We start from the raw sequence: 17,724 nt of genomic DNA, 5'->3' as shown, positions 1-17,724 counted from the left end.
AATACATCGGTATACATGAGATTCAAGGAATTTGTTGACACGTAAGATTTTGGTATGACATCAATAGTAACTCTTCACTGGAATCTAACGAACTTAGTGCATGCTTCTCCTTATCATTAAGAAATTTTGAATGCATTTATTCTTTATAGCATATACAATGAAAATAACAATGTTTTAACAATATGATTAAACTTTTATTTCAATTATTGACTTGTAACAATATCCTTCAGTAATCCAAATAAAGGCAACAGTAGTATACCGCTGTTCAAACTCATAAATCCATGGACAAAAAACAAAATCGGGGTAACAAACTTAAACTGAAGGAAACGCATTAAATATAAGAGGAAAACAACGACACAACACTACAATGAAACACACACAGAAACGGACCCAGCATCAGACAAAATCCCACAAGAAAAACAAATATAACATCAAAACCAAATACATGAATTTAGAATAGACAAGTACCGTGACACGTCTTATCGCAATGTGAATTTACACTGAAAATTAAGAGAAAACAAACGACGCAACGTTAAAATGTAACACACACAGAAACGAACTATAATATAACAATGGCCATATTCCTGACTTGGTACAGGACATTTTTAAAGAAAAAAATGGCGGGTTGAACCTGGTATTGTGGCATGCCAAACCTCCCCTTTTATAGCCATGTGAAATATAACATTAAAATGACAACTCAACACCACAGGACTACAATATAAAAAAATTGGAGAATACAATTGACAAAGAAACACACGAACAACAGCCTACAAAAGGCAACAAGTTGAAAATTTTAATACGCCAGAAGTGCATTTTATCCACACAAGATCTACTAGTGATGCCCAGATACAAAAGTTTGAAAGCCGAAACAAGCACAAAGTCGAACAGCATCAAGGACCAAAAGATCAAAAAAGTTGTGTCAAAAAACGACCAGGGTTTTCTGTTAGTTACCAGAACATCCTTATTATTTAGAATAATTTATACTTTTGCAAACAGTAAGTTTATAAAATTACTAAACAAAAGCTGTACATGATAGAACTGAAATATTAACTTCTTACAGGAAACAACTGAAATACATTACATAACCAGACACATCCGAACAAGCCCAAACCCCAACGTCAAGTGACGTCATATTTGAAATTGTAAAAAATGACACAAAAAAAAATGATGACGTCATTTGAATTTGTAAAACAGATCATCAAAAAATGAAAAATGACGTAATTTGAATGAATAAGATAGAATTAGGATTGATTTAAGATTATATTTGATCTAAATACTGATATTGCATTTAATAACAATGCACATTTTAATATTTATTATTAGCAAATTAAGGTAGCAATTAACTTTATTATAAAGCTATGTCCGATATGTTTTGAATCTTACTTCAAACGTAAAATATCGTACTGATTACGTTGAACAAAATGAAATCTAATAAGTGAATGCGGTGATTAATATTATTTACCATAACACATAAATATAATAGAAAAGACATCAAGACATTTGACAAAATCCGATGACAATTACAAATATAACATTAAACATTTAAACTAAATACATGAACTAGGGATAGACAAGTACCGTAACACGTCTTATAGTAATGCGAATTCACACTCAGCAAAACAGTCACAATCGGGAATAAGTCACGTTTGGTAATTAAAAGATTAGACGACATACTGACAAACCACAATCTACCATGAGGTTAAAATGTCCTTAGCTAGTTTGGTCAAAGATACATCGTATGGATCCACCAATTCGTGATGGTGTCCATAAAATTTACGGAGTGTCAATTTTAATCTGTCCTCCTCATAACTTTGTTGGGGCAATTTCTGCGTAAGGATCACACTCCTGTATATGGAGTCCGTATAGTGTGAACAAGCACGAGAATAACGTATCAATTGTGATATGTAAACACCATACGAAGGGGCAGAGGCTCCTCCTGATGTGCTTTGTTACATTCCATTAGTGTAACAGGGGTATATTATTTGTACAATTCATCTAACAACAAATATATATTCACAAATATCAATCATAATGATCGTTCTAAATGTTTTCTAATGGTTATTAAAATATTTTTTTGACTTGTCACACTTGCTCTCATACTGAATTCATTAAAAAAATTGAGAAAACATTGACATTGTTGTCTCAATGTAAGAAATGTTATATGAATCTAAAATAAAAAAAAAATGATAGTTTTGAAAAAGAAGTTAAAGTCAATATATGACTTTTTGACGGAAATGTATAATCCAAATACTAAACGTTTTATTTTTTTTTACTTAAGAGTTACTTAACCCCTCGTTTTAACATCGTGCATGTGTAAAAACTTTCTATATACGAAAGCATTTTACATAAGTAATCGTAATTGTATACTTGTGTGCAAAAATTCCAACATCTATTCATCTATTGTTTATAACTTCCCACCTAATTAAAAGTTTCCTTGTAGTAAGTTTCTTTTAAAGGTATAAGTTTATTTTCCTTTATATTTTTTAATAAACATTCATTTACACTGTTCTGATATAACACATCATCTATATTATTTTTTTTATCCAAAATATGGTTTGAATTTTTTTATAAGTCTTATATAAAAAAATCCTTGATACTAATTTCCATTTTATATGTGAACCTTTCCATATAAATTTGTTCCTACTTATTTTAACACTTTGTTTTGTAAAATTTGCTGACTTTTATATTGCTGCCTTTTTGTTTGGTAATGATTTCTTTACCAAAGGAGTAGGTTCAGTAAGACACCTTTTTGGCCCCAAAATATAGCAGTTTTACAAAATTGTGAAAATGTAATCTTTAAGCTATCTATTGGAAAGATGGATGCTTCTGCTACATAAATATGGGCTATTTTTGACCCTACAATACACATATATTGGGTACTAGCATCCTTAAATTATGCTAAATTACTGAAATCTTCCGAATTTTAGCATTTTATTTAAAGTTTAGATGGTTTCCGTCTGAAATGAAAGTGGCCGCATTCGTATTAATTCATAATATTGAAATGTAAGTTGTATTTGATGATGATACATAATATATATAAAGGTTGAGGATGAACACGGATGCGGCCTATTTCAGTTTTGACATAAACAATCTGAAAAATGCTATTTTCTGGCATATGTGATAGAATTTTCATATTTAATCTTGAATCTGAGCGTTTTTAATGACTAGATCAGTTAAAATCTTTCACATAAACTAATCGAATCAATTGAAATAGACACTTAAGTGTTTAAAAAGTGTATTCATAATCATAATCTTTCAGTCAGTTTAATTGAAGTCTGGAGCTGGCATGTCAGTTAACTGCTAGTAGTCTGTTGTTATTTATGTATTATTGTCATTTTGTTTATTTTCTTTGGTTACATCTTCTGACATCAGACTCGGACTTCTCTTGAACTGAATTTTAATGTGCGTATTGTTATGCGTTTACTTTTCTACATTGGTTAGAGGTATAGGGGGAGGGTTGAGATCTCACAAACATGTTTAACCCCGCCGCATTTTTGCGCCTGTCCCAAGTCAGGAGCCTCTGGCCTTTGTTAGTCTTGTATTATTTTAATTTTAGTTTCTTGTGTACAATTTGGAAATTAGTATGGCGTTCATTATCACTGGACTAGTATATATTTGTTTAGGGGCCAGCTGAGGGACGCCTCCGGGTGCGGGAATTTCTCGCTAAATTGAAGACCTGTTGGTGACCCTCTGCTGTTGTTTTTTATTTGGTCGGGTTGTTGTCTCTTTGACACATTCCCCATTTCCATTCTCAATTTTATAAATTTTTTCGTTACAAGAACTTGAAATTTGAGGCAAAAATCGGCCTTTACCGAAACTACTCCTTCATTTCAGCTATCCAGTTGGATTTACTTTTTAGTTCATTCAAAGTTACGTCGTTTGAAACGCAACCTATAATATATCAATTACATCAATTAAATTACTTTAAATCCATTTTGTTTTGAAAAGTAATGCTTTCACTTTTAATTTTTAATTTCAAACATAATAAATTTATTGTTCTGGTTAATTTCCACTGTTTAGTTAGTTTTTATTTTCCTTCCCTTTTGGAGTTCAGTTTTGCCTTCCAGCTCGGAATCTTTGTTATACTTTTTTTACAAGTTTATATTTGAATTTGGAAGGCGACACCATGCTAGAGGGTAAAGATATTTAATACCCTTCCGTAATTTATTTCTGAGAAAACAAAAGAGAAGATGTAAATATTCACGCCTTTTGTTGGTAAGAAAAAATGTTTTTTTTTTATTTCCATCACGTCAAGTAATCTAACAGTGTTAAAATGGAAATATTTATTACTCATTTATTTACATAAAAGAGCCAGAGAGACACGATGTTGATAACATGCTTCATGCAATGATTTGGACAGGATTAAAACCACACTTGAAGGATATTTCAGGACATAAATATGATACCATTGGACATTTTGATGGACTACGTGTTGCTTTAAGGCAGATAGAGAGCGATCATAGCAGCAGAAGTGAAACACTACCAGCAGAGACCAAGACACACATAAACAAGGCTATAACAACCCAACCTGAAGACGAAGGTCTACAGGAGATCAAAGGTTTGATTAATCAGATACATACCAGACTGGATTGTAATGATAAAAGATGGGAGCAAGCACCATGGAACCATCAGGAACAACATACACAACCCCCACAATTTCAACCACCAAATCAGTCGAGACAATGGCAGCAGCCCAATCAGTCATCACCATGGCAACAGCAACCACAGTTTGGACAACAACAACAAAATAGAGGAGGTTAGAGGTAGAGGAGGAAATTCAAATAGAGGTAGAGGACAGAACAACTACAGAGGAGGAAGAGATAATCCAGATAGAGATTACCAATGCTGGAGATGTGGACAGACAGGACATCTGAAGATAGGATGCAAAGTTAGAATGGATCATAGTCAGCAACATTTAAACTCCAACAAGCCTATGCAGGGGGAACGTCCATAGGTTTAGAGAACAGCAAGGTTCCCAAAGTCAGTCGGGTAAAGACACCACCAGGACTCTTTGGTCAGCCAACAGAAGTAAAGATGAACATAAATGGTATGGAAACATCAGCCTTATTAGATACCGGCTCAACAGTGTCAACAGTCAGCCAATCTTTCTTCAACCAGTATATACAGACACCATTAATGGACATAACAACCTTGCTAGATATAGAGTGTGCAGATGGGCAACAGTTACCATACCTTGGCTATACTGAAACTTGCATACAGATACCAGGTCACCATCAGGAATACCCATGTATACTCCTAGTTATACCAGACAGTAGATACAACAAACAGGTACCGCTGCTACTAGGAACAAACATGCTTTCAACCATCATAGATCAACTTAAGGTAAGTATAGGAGCTAGATTTTTACAGGAAAGCAGCTTGACTACACCATGGTACCTAGCGTTAAGATGCATCATACTTAGAGAGAAACAACTTACAAAGAACAGCAACCGTCTTGGAATTATCAGAAGTGGTGAGATCAAGTCTGTAACAGTACCACCAAATTCATACATCACATTAACCGGCTACTTAGACAAAGAAATACCATATCATGATTCACCAGCAATGTTACAGTCGTCTTTACTTGCAAAAAATCACGAGGACTTAGACATCGAACCAACATTAATCAGCTACCAACACAGAAAGAATGGACCGGTGAAGATACGCATTTCTAATAAAACTATCCAGAACCCTATACATAGTCAACTATTATTTACGCCCAGATAGTGCGACTCCATCATAATTATACTCATAATACATTTACAACATAGGTTCACATCCTTAATAGTTATATGTCATCTTCATCTTCTACGCCACTATAAAACGACTGTACAATGACGAGACTATTGCGGCTATGTCCTCTTGATATATAACGTGGGTGGGAAATGTCCACACTGATATACGATCCTGGCAATAGAAATGTCTTATCCTTTATTTGAAGAGTTTCGTACGTATTCTTCTTCAATAAAACTGTTTTACATTTCCCCCATCCATCACTGTAATGTAAACATGCCTCATTAACAGTATGTCTACTCTTACTGATGTGTAGTTTAAGACGAATTGATAATATATTTTGCTGTTTAACGACGAATTTGTCGTTTGAAGAATCGTATTCCACGAACGGTGAGGAATTTGTATGTTTTAACTTCCACTTGATATCAAATGTTGGCGCAGCTCCAATTATTGGTTCAAAATGAAGTGATTGTCCTTTCTTTACTTTTCGTTCTTGTCTTCTTTTTGTATGATTACCAAGCATGAAATGTGAAAACAAAGCTATGATGCCAAGGAATAAGATAAAGACCACAATTAACGAAAGATGAACAAACCAATTTGCCATTATCAGTATCTGAAGTTAAAAAAATAACACAGTTATAAGGTATTGGATAACTAATTAAACAGTATCCTAAATGTCACAAACTACACTGTTAGGATTGTACACCAGTAGATTACTCTAGTGGGTGAACAAAAGGTTAATTTATATTTCAATCTTTGTATGTTGAAGTTCTTCCCTTTTCAGTTCCCGTTACATATTAAGTAATTGCTTTGCACCATTAAAGACGATATTTATCAAAAAGGATGAATCTCAATGCAATACTTTTCTTACAGAATAATCAGAAACCTCAGTTTTAGTTGAGTTAGTATAAACCAATATTAAATACTAACTAGTTACATGTATAATGTTTTTGTGACTTGCTGTTTGTCTTTGTGGGTTATGTATGTTTGCCGTTTACTTTTTATGTTAAATAACCTCTTGTTTTTTTCTCTTTCACTATAGAGTTCAGGATAGGTTTAATTCATTTGATCTTAAAAAAAAAGTATTCAATTATGTCTAATCAGTGTTAATCAATATAATATAAGTAATGTTTATGTCTTACCTTTTTGTTCGATGGCTAGAAGTGAAATACAGTTTCAAGTAAACTTATTACCTTTAAAGTATACAAAAAAAGCAACGAAGATTTTTATTCTATTTTTGGTTTTCTTTTCCTGGAATAAGTCACATTTTAAACCGCTTTAAATAATTTGTACTCAGCATTTAATACACTTCTTGATTTATGATTACTGAACCTTGTTAAAGTATACATGTAGTCATGTGGTCTATCAATCTAATTGATGAATATCTTTGATTTATAAATTAAAAAAGTATAATTGATTTAACAAGGCATTAAGTAAGTTTTATTTTGTTAACCAAGAATATTGACATGATTATGTTAATTAGTTGATAAGGGATAACAATGTTTTCGATTAGGTCTGACTTAATATACGTCCAAAAGAAATATATTAAAGACACATTATACTAAATTTCAATTGATGCGATCTCTATTGAGATCACAAATAATTAAAAAGTAAAATAAAAAAAATACCGAACTCGGACGAAAATTCAAACGGAAATTTCCTAATCAAATGGCACAATCAAATGAGTAATCACATAAAACAAATGAATAACTGTCCCTTGACTGACTTGGTTAAGACTTGTTCTTATGTAGAAAATTGTGGAATGAATCTGGTTTTATAAATAGCTTAACCTCTTACTTGTATGACAGTCGCAAACAATTGCATTATATTAACGACTATGTGTGCACAAAATAATCCGACATGATAGGTAAACACGTAAAAATGTGATACAGCAGTCAATAAACTCATCATAGATACCAGGATTGAAATTTCATATATACGCCAGACGCGCGTTTCGTTTACAAAAGACTAATCAGTGCCGCTCGAATAAAAAAAAAGTTAAAAAGGCCAAATAATGTACGAAGTTGAAGAGCATTGAGGACCAAACATTCCTACAAGTTTTGCCAAATACAGCTAAGGTAATCTAGTCCTATTCAACATAGTGTGTTAATCTCATAATCACTGAAAAAAACGTAAACAAAGAAAACAAAAAGCATAAAGCAAAAACATTTTACCAAAAACGATCGACAAGAATACAAAAAAAAAAAAAAAATACCACTAAAAGTAATAATTTACAAAGACAAATAAAAGAACCTAACAACACTTAATTAAGTTGCATAATATTCTTAAATGTTCACTTTTAATGGTATAATAAAGTGAAAAGATATATGTAGATTTGAATCGAATAAAGTTGTGAGTGATTTAAAAAAAACAGTAGTTAAACGATGTTCAATAAACACTGCAAGATAATTGTATATACCCTAAATTGATCATGGTCACGTTTGATGGTAGAAACTCCTCCGTTTTACTAGTTTAATGACCAGGTTTTATCCATCATTTACTACATAAGAAAATGCTTGTACAAAGTCAATAATATGACAGTTGTTATCAATCGTTTGATGTTTTTGACCTAGTGTTTTAGCCATTTCACTACGTTTTTAATTATCATAGGAGTTAAGTATTTTTGTTATTTTACTTTTTGGTACACCAGACCCACATATCGTCTTCCGAATACTTATTAGCACTGCTATAATCAAAACAGCTACAAGGCAAAATCAGATTTCAAAACCAAACAATGTGGTTCCAATCGTTGTTTCACGTACAGGTTAGCATTTCCTGATAGGCATTGTTAACTCATAATATTGATGTTGATTATTATCAACGAGAAACAATGTATCAAAATTATAAATTAGTTTATATGAGAAAAATATTGCTGTGTTTGCAGTTTTATGTGTGTGTAACAAAATCTTGAACAGAATATATATATAGATGTATGTCATTATGAATATTTTGTTTGCAAATGCCTAAATGATCATGTTCTGATGACGCCGTTTATAGTGTGCAGAAGTTTATGGATTTAATATCCTGCCTGTGTCAAACTATGAACATGAAAATTGTTAGTTGCTACTTTTAAAATCGCTCAGCATGCGACATATAGAGGTAAGAGCAAAGACTGGTCGTTCCGGTTTGGTCATAATGACGTGTATGCGAAAGCGAATGTCTTCCTGGTACATTTTGAACTAACAAATTAAAGTCCGGCTCAGTATGTCGGTCCAGTATTAGGCAGAGGTTATATGTATTCAAATATTTTGTTTTAAAATCTTATTATCCCTTCTCTTATATGATTTTATTATATCAACATCTCAACTTTTTATATAGCATTTTGGACATTGGTTAGTGTTACGTCATTTTTAATCGTTCTGATCTATCGATATCTTTATTCATTTGTATACGACAATTATCTATATCTATTTATATATATATATATTATTTAAGTAATGTTTGTATGCTAAGCCGGTTTTTATATGCATGGATGAATGAATGAAGTAATACTTTAGTACAAGCAGAATATATATACAATGGCAAACAAAGACTTTGTTTTAATTTTATTGACCAAGCAGGATGTATCCTGACCAACAAGTATAAACCGGTAAAAGCCAGAAACATATATAGGTTTGGGAAATTTTTAGTCGTTTTATATCTAAAATTAGAAACGATATTTTGATATAAATCAAACTTATAATACTGTCTGTAGAAGAATAAACCAGTTTGTGCTAGTTAAAATTGTAAGAGTTGCCTCCAAGGGATCAATTAGTTAATAATAACGAAACATATGGATGTTATATCTAATCTGTGCACTTCACTTCAGAATGGCGTTTGTTAGAAATCGTAAATGGTTGTAATGAAGGGATATAAAATACCATTGACAAATATTAAAATACACAAACACGTTTCTATTTTTTTTTTTGGATAAAGGACTTTAACGGTTGAGTTAAGTCAGTTTTGACGCTTTTTTTTTATTCAACTTCAACTTCTCACTATGGTAAATCGAGCATTGCAGAAAAAAACTACATAAGCTGCTTCTTATCATTAGCCTTATGGAATCTACACCCGATTGTATTTTCAGGTACGTTAACTTTTTGTTTCGTAAAGTATCATCAGCTAGATATATTTGTTAAGCTAAGCTGACATGTCTACTCTCATGGTTTTTGGAATTTTTTATTTTCAATTCTGATACCATCAAACACATTTGATTAATCGATACTATGTGACCTGGTGTAATGATTGAAAAATACATCATTAATTTTGAAACACACACACACACACGCATTCACACACACACACACCGGCACACATATGTATATAAGAATTATTTATCCCGCTCAAAACAGGATTTCAATTTTGATTAGCTTGGGCAGTACTTCCCAAAAAGGGCAAGACTAATAACCATAGCAAGGATCAATGTAATAAAATAAAGACGATGCGTAGTTGTTCCCTCACGTAAGGACCAGCTCTGCAGTATCTTATTGGTCATAACAAGATTGCATAAGAATGACGAGGACTCGGTTTCTCTATCATGACAAAAAGATCAAATTGTAAAAGAAATGTGCTATTTTAGTCAGCATTGCTAGAAGTGACGGTTTTATCAAATGTCACCGATAAGGGTAAGAGTTATAATGTCGCATTTTTTTTTACCCCGCCACATTCTGTATGTATGTGTCTGTCCCAAGTCAGAAGCCTGTAATTCAGTGGAGGTCTTTTGTTGCCGTGTTACGTATTTATTTTTCGTTCATTTTTTGTTCATAAGTAAGGCCGTTTGTTTTCTCGTTTTTGTTGATTAACATTTTTCGTATCGGGATCTTTTATAGTTGACTATTTCGTATGTGATTGCTCATCCTTGAAGGTCATATGGTGACCTACAGATGTTAATATCTGTGTTATTAAGTCTCTTGTGAAGGGTTGTCGCATTGGCATTTACACCAACGGTATTTCGTCAGTCTTGCGCATGTTTTTTTTCACGGGTTTGAAGTCATTAAACAATTTCTTTGTAATGTTTTAATACCTTTCAAATTATTCTCTAGACATATTGTTTCTTAACTGCTTGCTAAGTTCACGAACAGTTTGAATATAAGGTTTTACATAAAAGATTACACCTCACCCCGTTAATCAATTGTGGCCTCTGTCACGACGGAATCAGTTGATATCATGTAGGTGTTTGGTTCATTTTCTGTACGATAATTGTTAAATCAGGTTCCATACACGATAAATTAGCAACACCATTAAAAGTAAACGATATTTATTTTCGGGGCGTATATTGAAGTGAAATTAATTGTACTGATATAGGAAAAATTATAAACAAACTCAGATATATTCGTAGAGGGGATATATATGAAAAAGGAATCTGATTCATTATGTAGGCCACATATTTGTTCATGGTTTTTCTTTTACAAATTGTGTTTTGGATGGAGAGTTGTCTCATCGCACTTATATCCCATCTCCTAATATCTCAATATCTCGGAAGAGTGTAAGTATCGGCATGAAAGGTCGAAGGTAGAAACCATCAGTATATTGTTATCACACCCTAGTCTCGATGAATTAATACAGAACATATCAATATAAGTAAAATCGTGTTCGATGTTTGTGCAAAGTAAGGACCAACTTTCATATGATATAATCAACTTTTTGCTCTAATGAAATATTCAATATGTTGTTAAAATTGATCAAACAACGTATACAAAACTGAATGCACCGTCATAGCATTTCATTTATTTTAAGTAAAACACGAAAGGGAAATACTCTTCTAGTATGTATAAAGCAAAACAAAACCAACATGAATGCGGTTTTATCGAAACGACAGTTTTGAGGATTAAGTATTTCCATAACAAACTGTTCATTTACAAAATGTCATATAATAAGTTTTTTTTTATTAAGAACGTTTACTTTCGACTACTTTGGAGAACAAGTTGATTTTACATCTTTTTCATATGGTGAAACAGTTATAAAACCTGGTTTAATCAATTCTATTCTACATCAGAAATTCCTGTACTACGTCAAGTTGTATTTCATTTTTCTTGTTTGAGCTTTTGATTCAACATTTGATAAGGGAGATTCCGATTATGATATCGTTTGAATCCTATATTTTTGTTATTTTACTTCTTGTTTGGTTGGTTGATTGAATACTGAACTCTCAAGAATATTTTTTTGGAAAGAATAATTAAGATATGAGATGTATGTATACGAAAACAAAAACCACCACAATAACAAACCAAAAGTAACAAAGAAATAAAAAACAAATGCACATTTTTAGAAATCATTCTGTATCATGATTATGAACCAGAATAACTATGTGATTTTATGGGGCTGAATTTACTTTTACAGTTCTTAAGCATTTCAAAAATGTTTGACAGTTTGCAATATTAAAATGACGTGAAACTTTATATGTATGTGTTCAATTTAAATAATGAAAACGAGGTTCATAAATAAGCTTGTATATTTATTAATTATATTCAACAATGAAACAGTGGATGCATATACATTAATAAATCATTTAATAAATGAAGTAAAACAATGGCAAGTCTCAACTAATGGCATATCAAATGATTGTGAACATTTAGTTGCTAATTTATTAAACGAATATCAAATATCATGTACATAAATATTGAAGGCAAACCAGTACTTCAAATGAATAGGGGATAAAGGTAACAATTTCAGTAAAAATAAACTAATACGAAATATCTTCTGTGTCTTTTTGCTGTTGGGATGTACAATTACCCACCCACGTCCACTTGTAGTTTTGTCCATCTGATGAGTAAGACCTTTTTCAACTGATTTTTATATGTCGTTCTTATATTGTACTGTTATACCACAGTCCCAGGTAAGGCGAATGGTTTGGATCCCGCCACATCCTGTATGTATATGACTGTCCCAAGTCAGGAGCCTGTACTTCAGTGGTTGTCGTTTGTTTATTTCCATTCGTTTGATGTGTTTTATCTTTTGATTTTGATATTTGATTAGGGAGTTTCCGTTTTGAATTTTCCTCAGAGTTCAGTATTTTTGTAATCTTTCTTTTTTCCGTCATGATGACAACGATGTGTGCACAAAAAAAACCCAGACACTATAAGTAACAATGTCAAAAACAGGGGAAGAGTAGTCAACATTGTGTTATAATCTTATTAACTATAAAACAAACAAAGAAGTAAACAAAGAAAATCGAATGGCATATATCCAGTTTTGCTCAAACAATTTGTGTTTAAACAGTTATCTTAACATGGCCTTTAATTGGTGCTACTGGATATACTCCTTTCAAAATTGTAAGAAGGATGATAGGTCAGCGATCAAGATATATATTCATGTCTTTTTGTATAGCAATATATGTAATAGAGATAAAAAAATTTGTGTACATCATATGTTTGTACAAACAAAAACACCAAAAAGAAAGAAAAACAAATGAAGAACACTAATTGACATCATAATGCATATTGAAAGAATATAAGGATGCAAACATGTGCAAAAGTAAATTATAAAACTGAAAAGAAGTAAAGGTTAACATTTCAATAAACTATTTGTTTGTGGTATCATTTTCTAATCAGATTTGTCCCAGTATTTAACATTACAAAGTGTGTAAACTAAAGTTGTCAAAAATCTAAATCAAGCTGCGTAATAACAAATTGAAAAAAAAGATGAAAACAATATATTATTCTTTATCAGATGTTCAAAGTACGAAACTGTATTGATTACATTGATGCATTAGGACAATACGTAAGCATTTACAGAACATCGACGCATAACGATAAAGGCGTTAATTGTTGAATAGCTAAAAGACTTCCATATAATCAGCTTGGTCATCTGGTCTTTTAGATGGATTAGACATACTGATTGAGTCATACGTACTGTCTTCATCTCTACAACAACAACAAAAACACCAACGTTATAAACATATATTTACCATACACTTATTATTATAACAGCTTATGACCGTGTTTGACAATCGTGAAAGACAAGAATTCTTTCTCAGCCCACCGTGTTAATAACAAAATCATTCAAAGGTGCTTTTGCTTTAACAAAACGAAGCATAAAGAAATAGGTTATTAGCGGCATCTTTAGTTAAAGGAAAATGGTTACATTTTGTAACTGTTCAACCGGCAACTAACTTGTATATCAATTTTCAAGAAATTATCTCATTTCAATGTTTTATATTTGGTCATGTAGAAGGGATTGATAGAATATATAATCGAATGATTCGTTCGTCGGTTAATATGTTACAAAGTATTTTGTAGGGTAAAAAATAGGTATACAATAATTTGCCGTTTTACTCGATAAACAGAATTCATCTAGACTTGAGATATTAATTGAACATTAACTGATTACCATATCTGAGTAAAGTGAGTTCACCCACGGCCTGTAGTAGGTTTTCCAAATAGTAGCTTTTTTTATTTTTCGTCGTTTTTTGTCCATGGATTTATGGGTTTAAACAGCGGTATACTACTGTTGCCTTTATTAATGTCATTACTACTAAATATCCGGGTAAATATGATTTACTACTGTCCGTTTTTTTTTATCTGTTTGACACTCAGCGAGTTTATAGTTTGCAAGGTTCCTCCTTCACTAATATATCTACCTAATTCAGGTTATAAAAAATGCAAAGGCAGTGTATAATGAAGGATTTTGTTTTTCTCTTTTATTGTTCTATAGATAATAAGATTTTACATTTTCGTTTCTAGTCTTGACACCGATTTTGACACATGATCGGTTTTATGTTTGAAAAATGTCTACTGTATCATTTCCGGAATAAACACTTAAACAATGCACAAATCACTAACTCATGTGTTTTCGATAGTCATCCAATGGGAACAAACTGTGCCCCTCTACTCGCCGACTTGTTTCTTTATTATTATGAGGCTGACTTCATGCAGGAACTTCTTAGGAAGAAAGATAAGAAGTTAGCAATATCCTTTAACTCTACTTTCCGCTATATAGATGATGTTCTTTCACTAAACAATTCAAAATTTGGTGACTATGTGGAACGCATCTATCCAATCGAACTAGAGATAAAGGATACTACAGATACAGTTAAGTCGGCTTCATATCTTGACTTACATCTAGAAATTGACAATGAGGGTCGGTTGAAAACAAAACTTTACGACAAAAGAGATGATTTCAGCTTTCCAATTGTGAACTTTCCATTTCTAAGTAGCAACATTCCAGCAGCACCTGCATACGGGGTATATATCTCCCAATTGATACGATATTCCCGTGCTTGCATTTCCTATCATGATTTTCTTGATAGAGGTTTGCTGCTAACAAGGAAGCTATTAAACCAAGAGTTCCAAATGGTGAAGTTGAAATCATCCCTTCGTAAATTTTACGGACGCCATCACGAGTTGGTTGACCGTTATGGAATAACCGTTTCACAAATGATATCGGATATGTTCCTTACGTCGTAACTACAATCCCCTTCCCTTTCATGAATATGACCTACCGAATTAGACAATTTACCGGATTTGTAATTACATAAGCAACACGACGGGTGCCACATGTGGAGCAGGATCTGCTTACCCTTCCGGAGCACCTGAGATCACCCCTAGTTTTTGGTGGGGTTCGTGTTGTTTATTCTTTAGTTTTCTATGTTGTGTCGTGTGTACTATTGTTTTTCTGTTTGTCTTTTTCATTTTTAGCCATGGCGTTGTCAGTTTGTTTTGGATTTATGAGTTTGACTGTCCCTTTGGTATCTTTCGTCCCTCTTTTATAGTATTCTACTATTTCTGTCTATATTCATGTAAATATATTACTATAAACTTCGTACATTAGCGAAAGACCGGTAATGTTTGTTGAATAGCAGACTATGTGTCTGATATAAATAAAGTAAATGGATTAATCAAAAATGTATCCGTCAGCAGCCCTACTTCATTTCTTTTTGCTACCCTACTAGGCTAGAAGACAATTGTTCAAAATGCCGTGTATTCATCGAAATCTTTTCTATGTGGTGAAGGTTCATATAAAGGTTAAAAGGATAAGTATTGTGAAGAATGGTCGAGTAAAATTGACATTTGAAATAAGATTTTAAAGTTCATCTTGAATATAATTATAGCCAGTTTATCTAATTTAAATTTATGTATGATATGAGCCAGTCCAGTATTATTTAAAACCTTACTGCACAAACTGACAAGTGAATAACATCAGATCAAATCACTATCATTGATTCATAAACTATTGTTTACCTAGATGGCTTCTCGTACTATTTAAACAGTACATGTATCTGAATATTCAGTTCACAAGTAAGTATAGAAAACCGAACATTTTCTGGTACAGATCATAACTAGATGTGTCGAAACGACACGAATGCCCGTTCTCAAAAAGTTGAAAAATCTGCAATTTCAACAACACAAGTGGGCCCAAACATGATGGTAGTCTAACATGTAAAAAAATCAGCTCAAAGTCTGAAGCCGTCTAAGAAAAGGTCCGTATAACTGCGATTTCAACAATTTTAAAAGACGTAAACCTTTAATTTCGGAAAAAATCAGCGGAGCGGAACTAAACTTTAACTTGATCTGTAACTCATCATGGTTAACTGACATTCCACAAAAATCAGCACGATATCTAAAGGCGTTTAGAAAAAAAGTCCGTATAATTGTGATTTCTAACAATTTATCAAAGTCTAAAGCCCGTAATTTCAGCACAAACTAGCGGAGCAGAACAAAACTTCATCTGTAACTCATCATGGTTAACTAACATACCAAACATCCGCCCAATATCTGAAGTCGTTTAGGAAAAAAGTCCGTATAACTGTGATTTTCAACAATTATCAGAGACGGAATGATGAAATAACAGAATGACGGACGGAATGACGGAATGACAGAATGACGAAATGACGGACAAGGGTAGAACTATATGCCACCGACAACTTTTTTCCGGTTCATAAAATGATAGTGATACAAGAGTAATGTCATCAGTCATAGGGAATCTACAATACTAGTTACCGTCTTAACTACGTTCCCGAAATAAATTCCTATTCTAAATACAATTTTATCAGTTGCGATGTCTGTTATTTTGGCTTCCATGATACAGTTATACCTTGGACATACTCAGTTCAAATTAAACAATAAAAATTTGAAATAACAGATATTTGCTTCTGCAATGTTAGCCCAAGTGTTGCACACAATGGTAAAAAGATTTTGATTAACTATGTTGAGTATCTTGATGTATAAGATCGCAAAAAAATATAGTTATTTTAGACGCTCACATCTCGAATCGGTTAATCAATACAATGAAATGTGTTATATAGATTTCAGTCATCCTTTCAAATCATCTTATAGGAACGTTATGTTTCTTCTCGTTTTGAGAAACATGGTAGCTTATCATGCAGTCAGTATTGATACCAGGTTTACATCAAAATTACTGTTGTTTTAAAGGATACAGATACTGCACCAAAGAATCTTTTAATATAAAATCTTCGTTATTTATACACGCGTCAACTAACGATCTTTGTTTGTATCAGCTTTTCAAAATTTAAATGTAAAATAATGTGTTCAGCTGTTGGCGTTCTAACCAAAATGTATAATATTAATATTGAGGTTTTTTTTCGTTCTTTTTCAAACTTAGCTATTCCAGACGAAGCGAACAATTGACACAGCTGACTTAATTATATCTACCTACCTTGTTGGCATTGAAGAATTATATCTGTCTGAAAAACGAAAAGAATACCTTTTTCAAATATTGCACGAAATGAAAATAACATGTTATAGCTTTCATACGTCAGAAGAGCTTTTCTTAAGTCACCTTCCCAAGGAATGCTCAAAGCCGAAATTTTGAAAGGCTAGGATGTTTAAAAATCTAAACAGTCCAAGAGCTATATAACCACAACGGACCAAAAAATTGTCCGAAAATTGCTCTTTACTATTGATTCAGATTTGTTTGATAAACTGCTAATGAATAATTGTGTCATTGAAATGACCCCAAGGACATCATAACGACAATCTGATAGGAAATAAAGAAATGCTTCTAACATCTTGATACTATGGAATGCAGTTTACTCTTATTACTATAATACTAGTA

At 32.4% G+C, this 17,724-nt stretch overlaps 2 protein-coding genes across 3 annotated transcripts in view; one reads left to right on the top strand and one right to left on the bottom strand.

Annotated features, from left to right (window-relative positions):
* The window catches only part of LOC143048714 (MAM and LDL-receptor class A domain-containing protein 1-like), a 180,227-nt gene that overhangs the window by 134,543 nt on the left and 27,960 nt on the right, over positions 1–17,724 (top strand). The gene's annotated exons all lie outside the window — the stretch shown is intronic.
* LOC143048715 (titin-like) overlaps positions 13,415–17,724 on the bottom strand; it is a 226,161-nt gene continuing 221,851 nt past the window's right edge. Inside the window, exons 2-3 of one of the 2 annotated variants that reach the window (XM_076222556.1) lie at positions 17,326–17,353; positions 13,415–13,574 (exon numbers count right to left, since the gene is read on the bottom strand). In XM_076222556.1, coding sequence (XP_076078671.1) covers positions 13,487–13,574; positions 17,326–17,353 — 116 coding nt within the window. In that variant the 3' untranslated portion in view covers positions 13,415–13,486. The remainder of the gene's footprint in view (positions 13,575–17,325; positions 17,354–17,724) is intronic. The other variant, XM_076222555.1, reaches the window with a different exon arrangement.

This window comes from Mytilus galloprovincialis, chromosome 10 (assembly GCF_965363235.1).
Source record: "Mytilus galloprovincialis chromosome 10, xbMytGall1.hap1.1, whole genome shotgun sequence".
NCBI classification, from domain to species: domain Eukaryota; kingdom Metazoa; phylum Mollusca; class Bivalvia; order Mytilida; family Mytilidae; genus Mytilus; species Mytilus galloprovincialis.
This window is presented reverse-complemented; position numbering and strand designations above follow the sequence as displayed.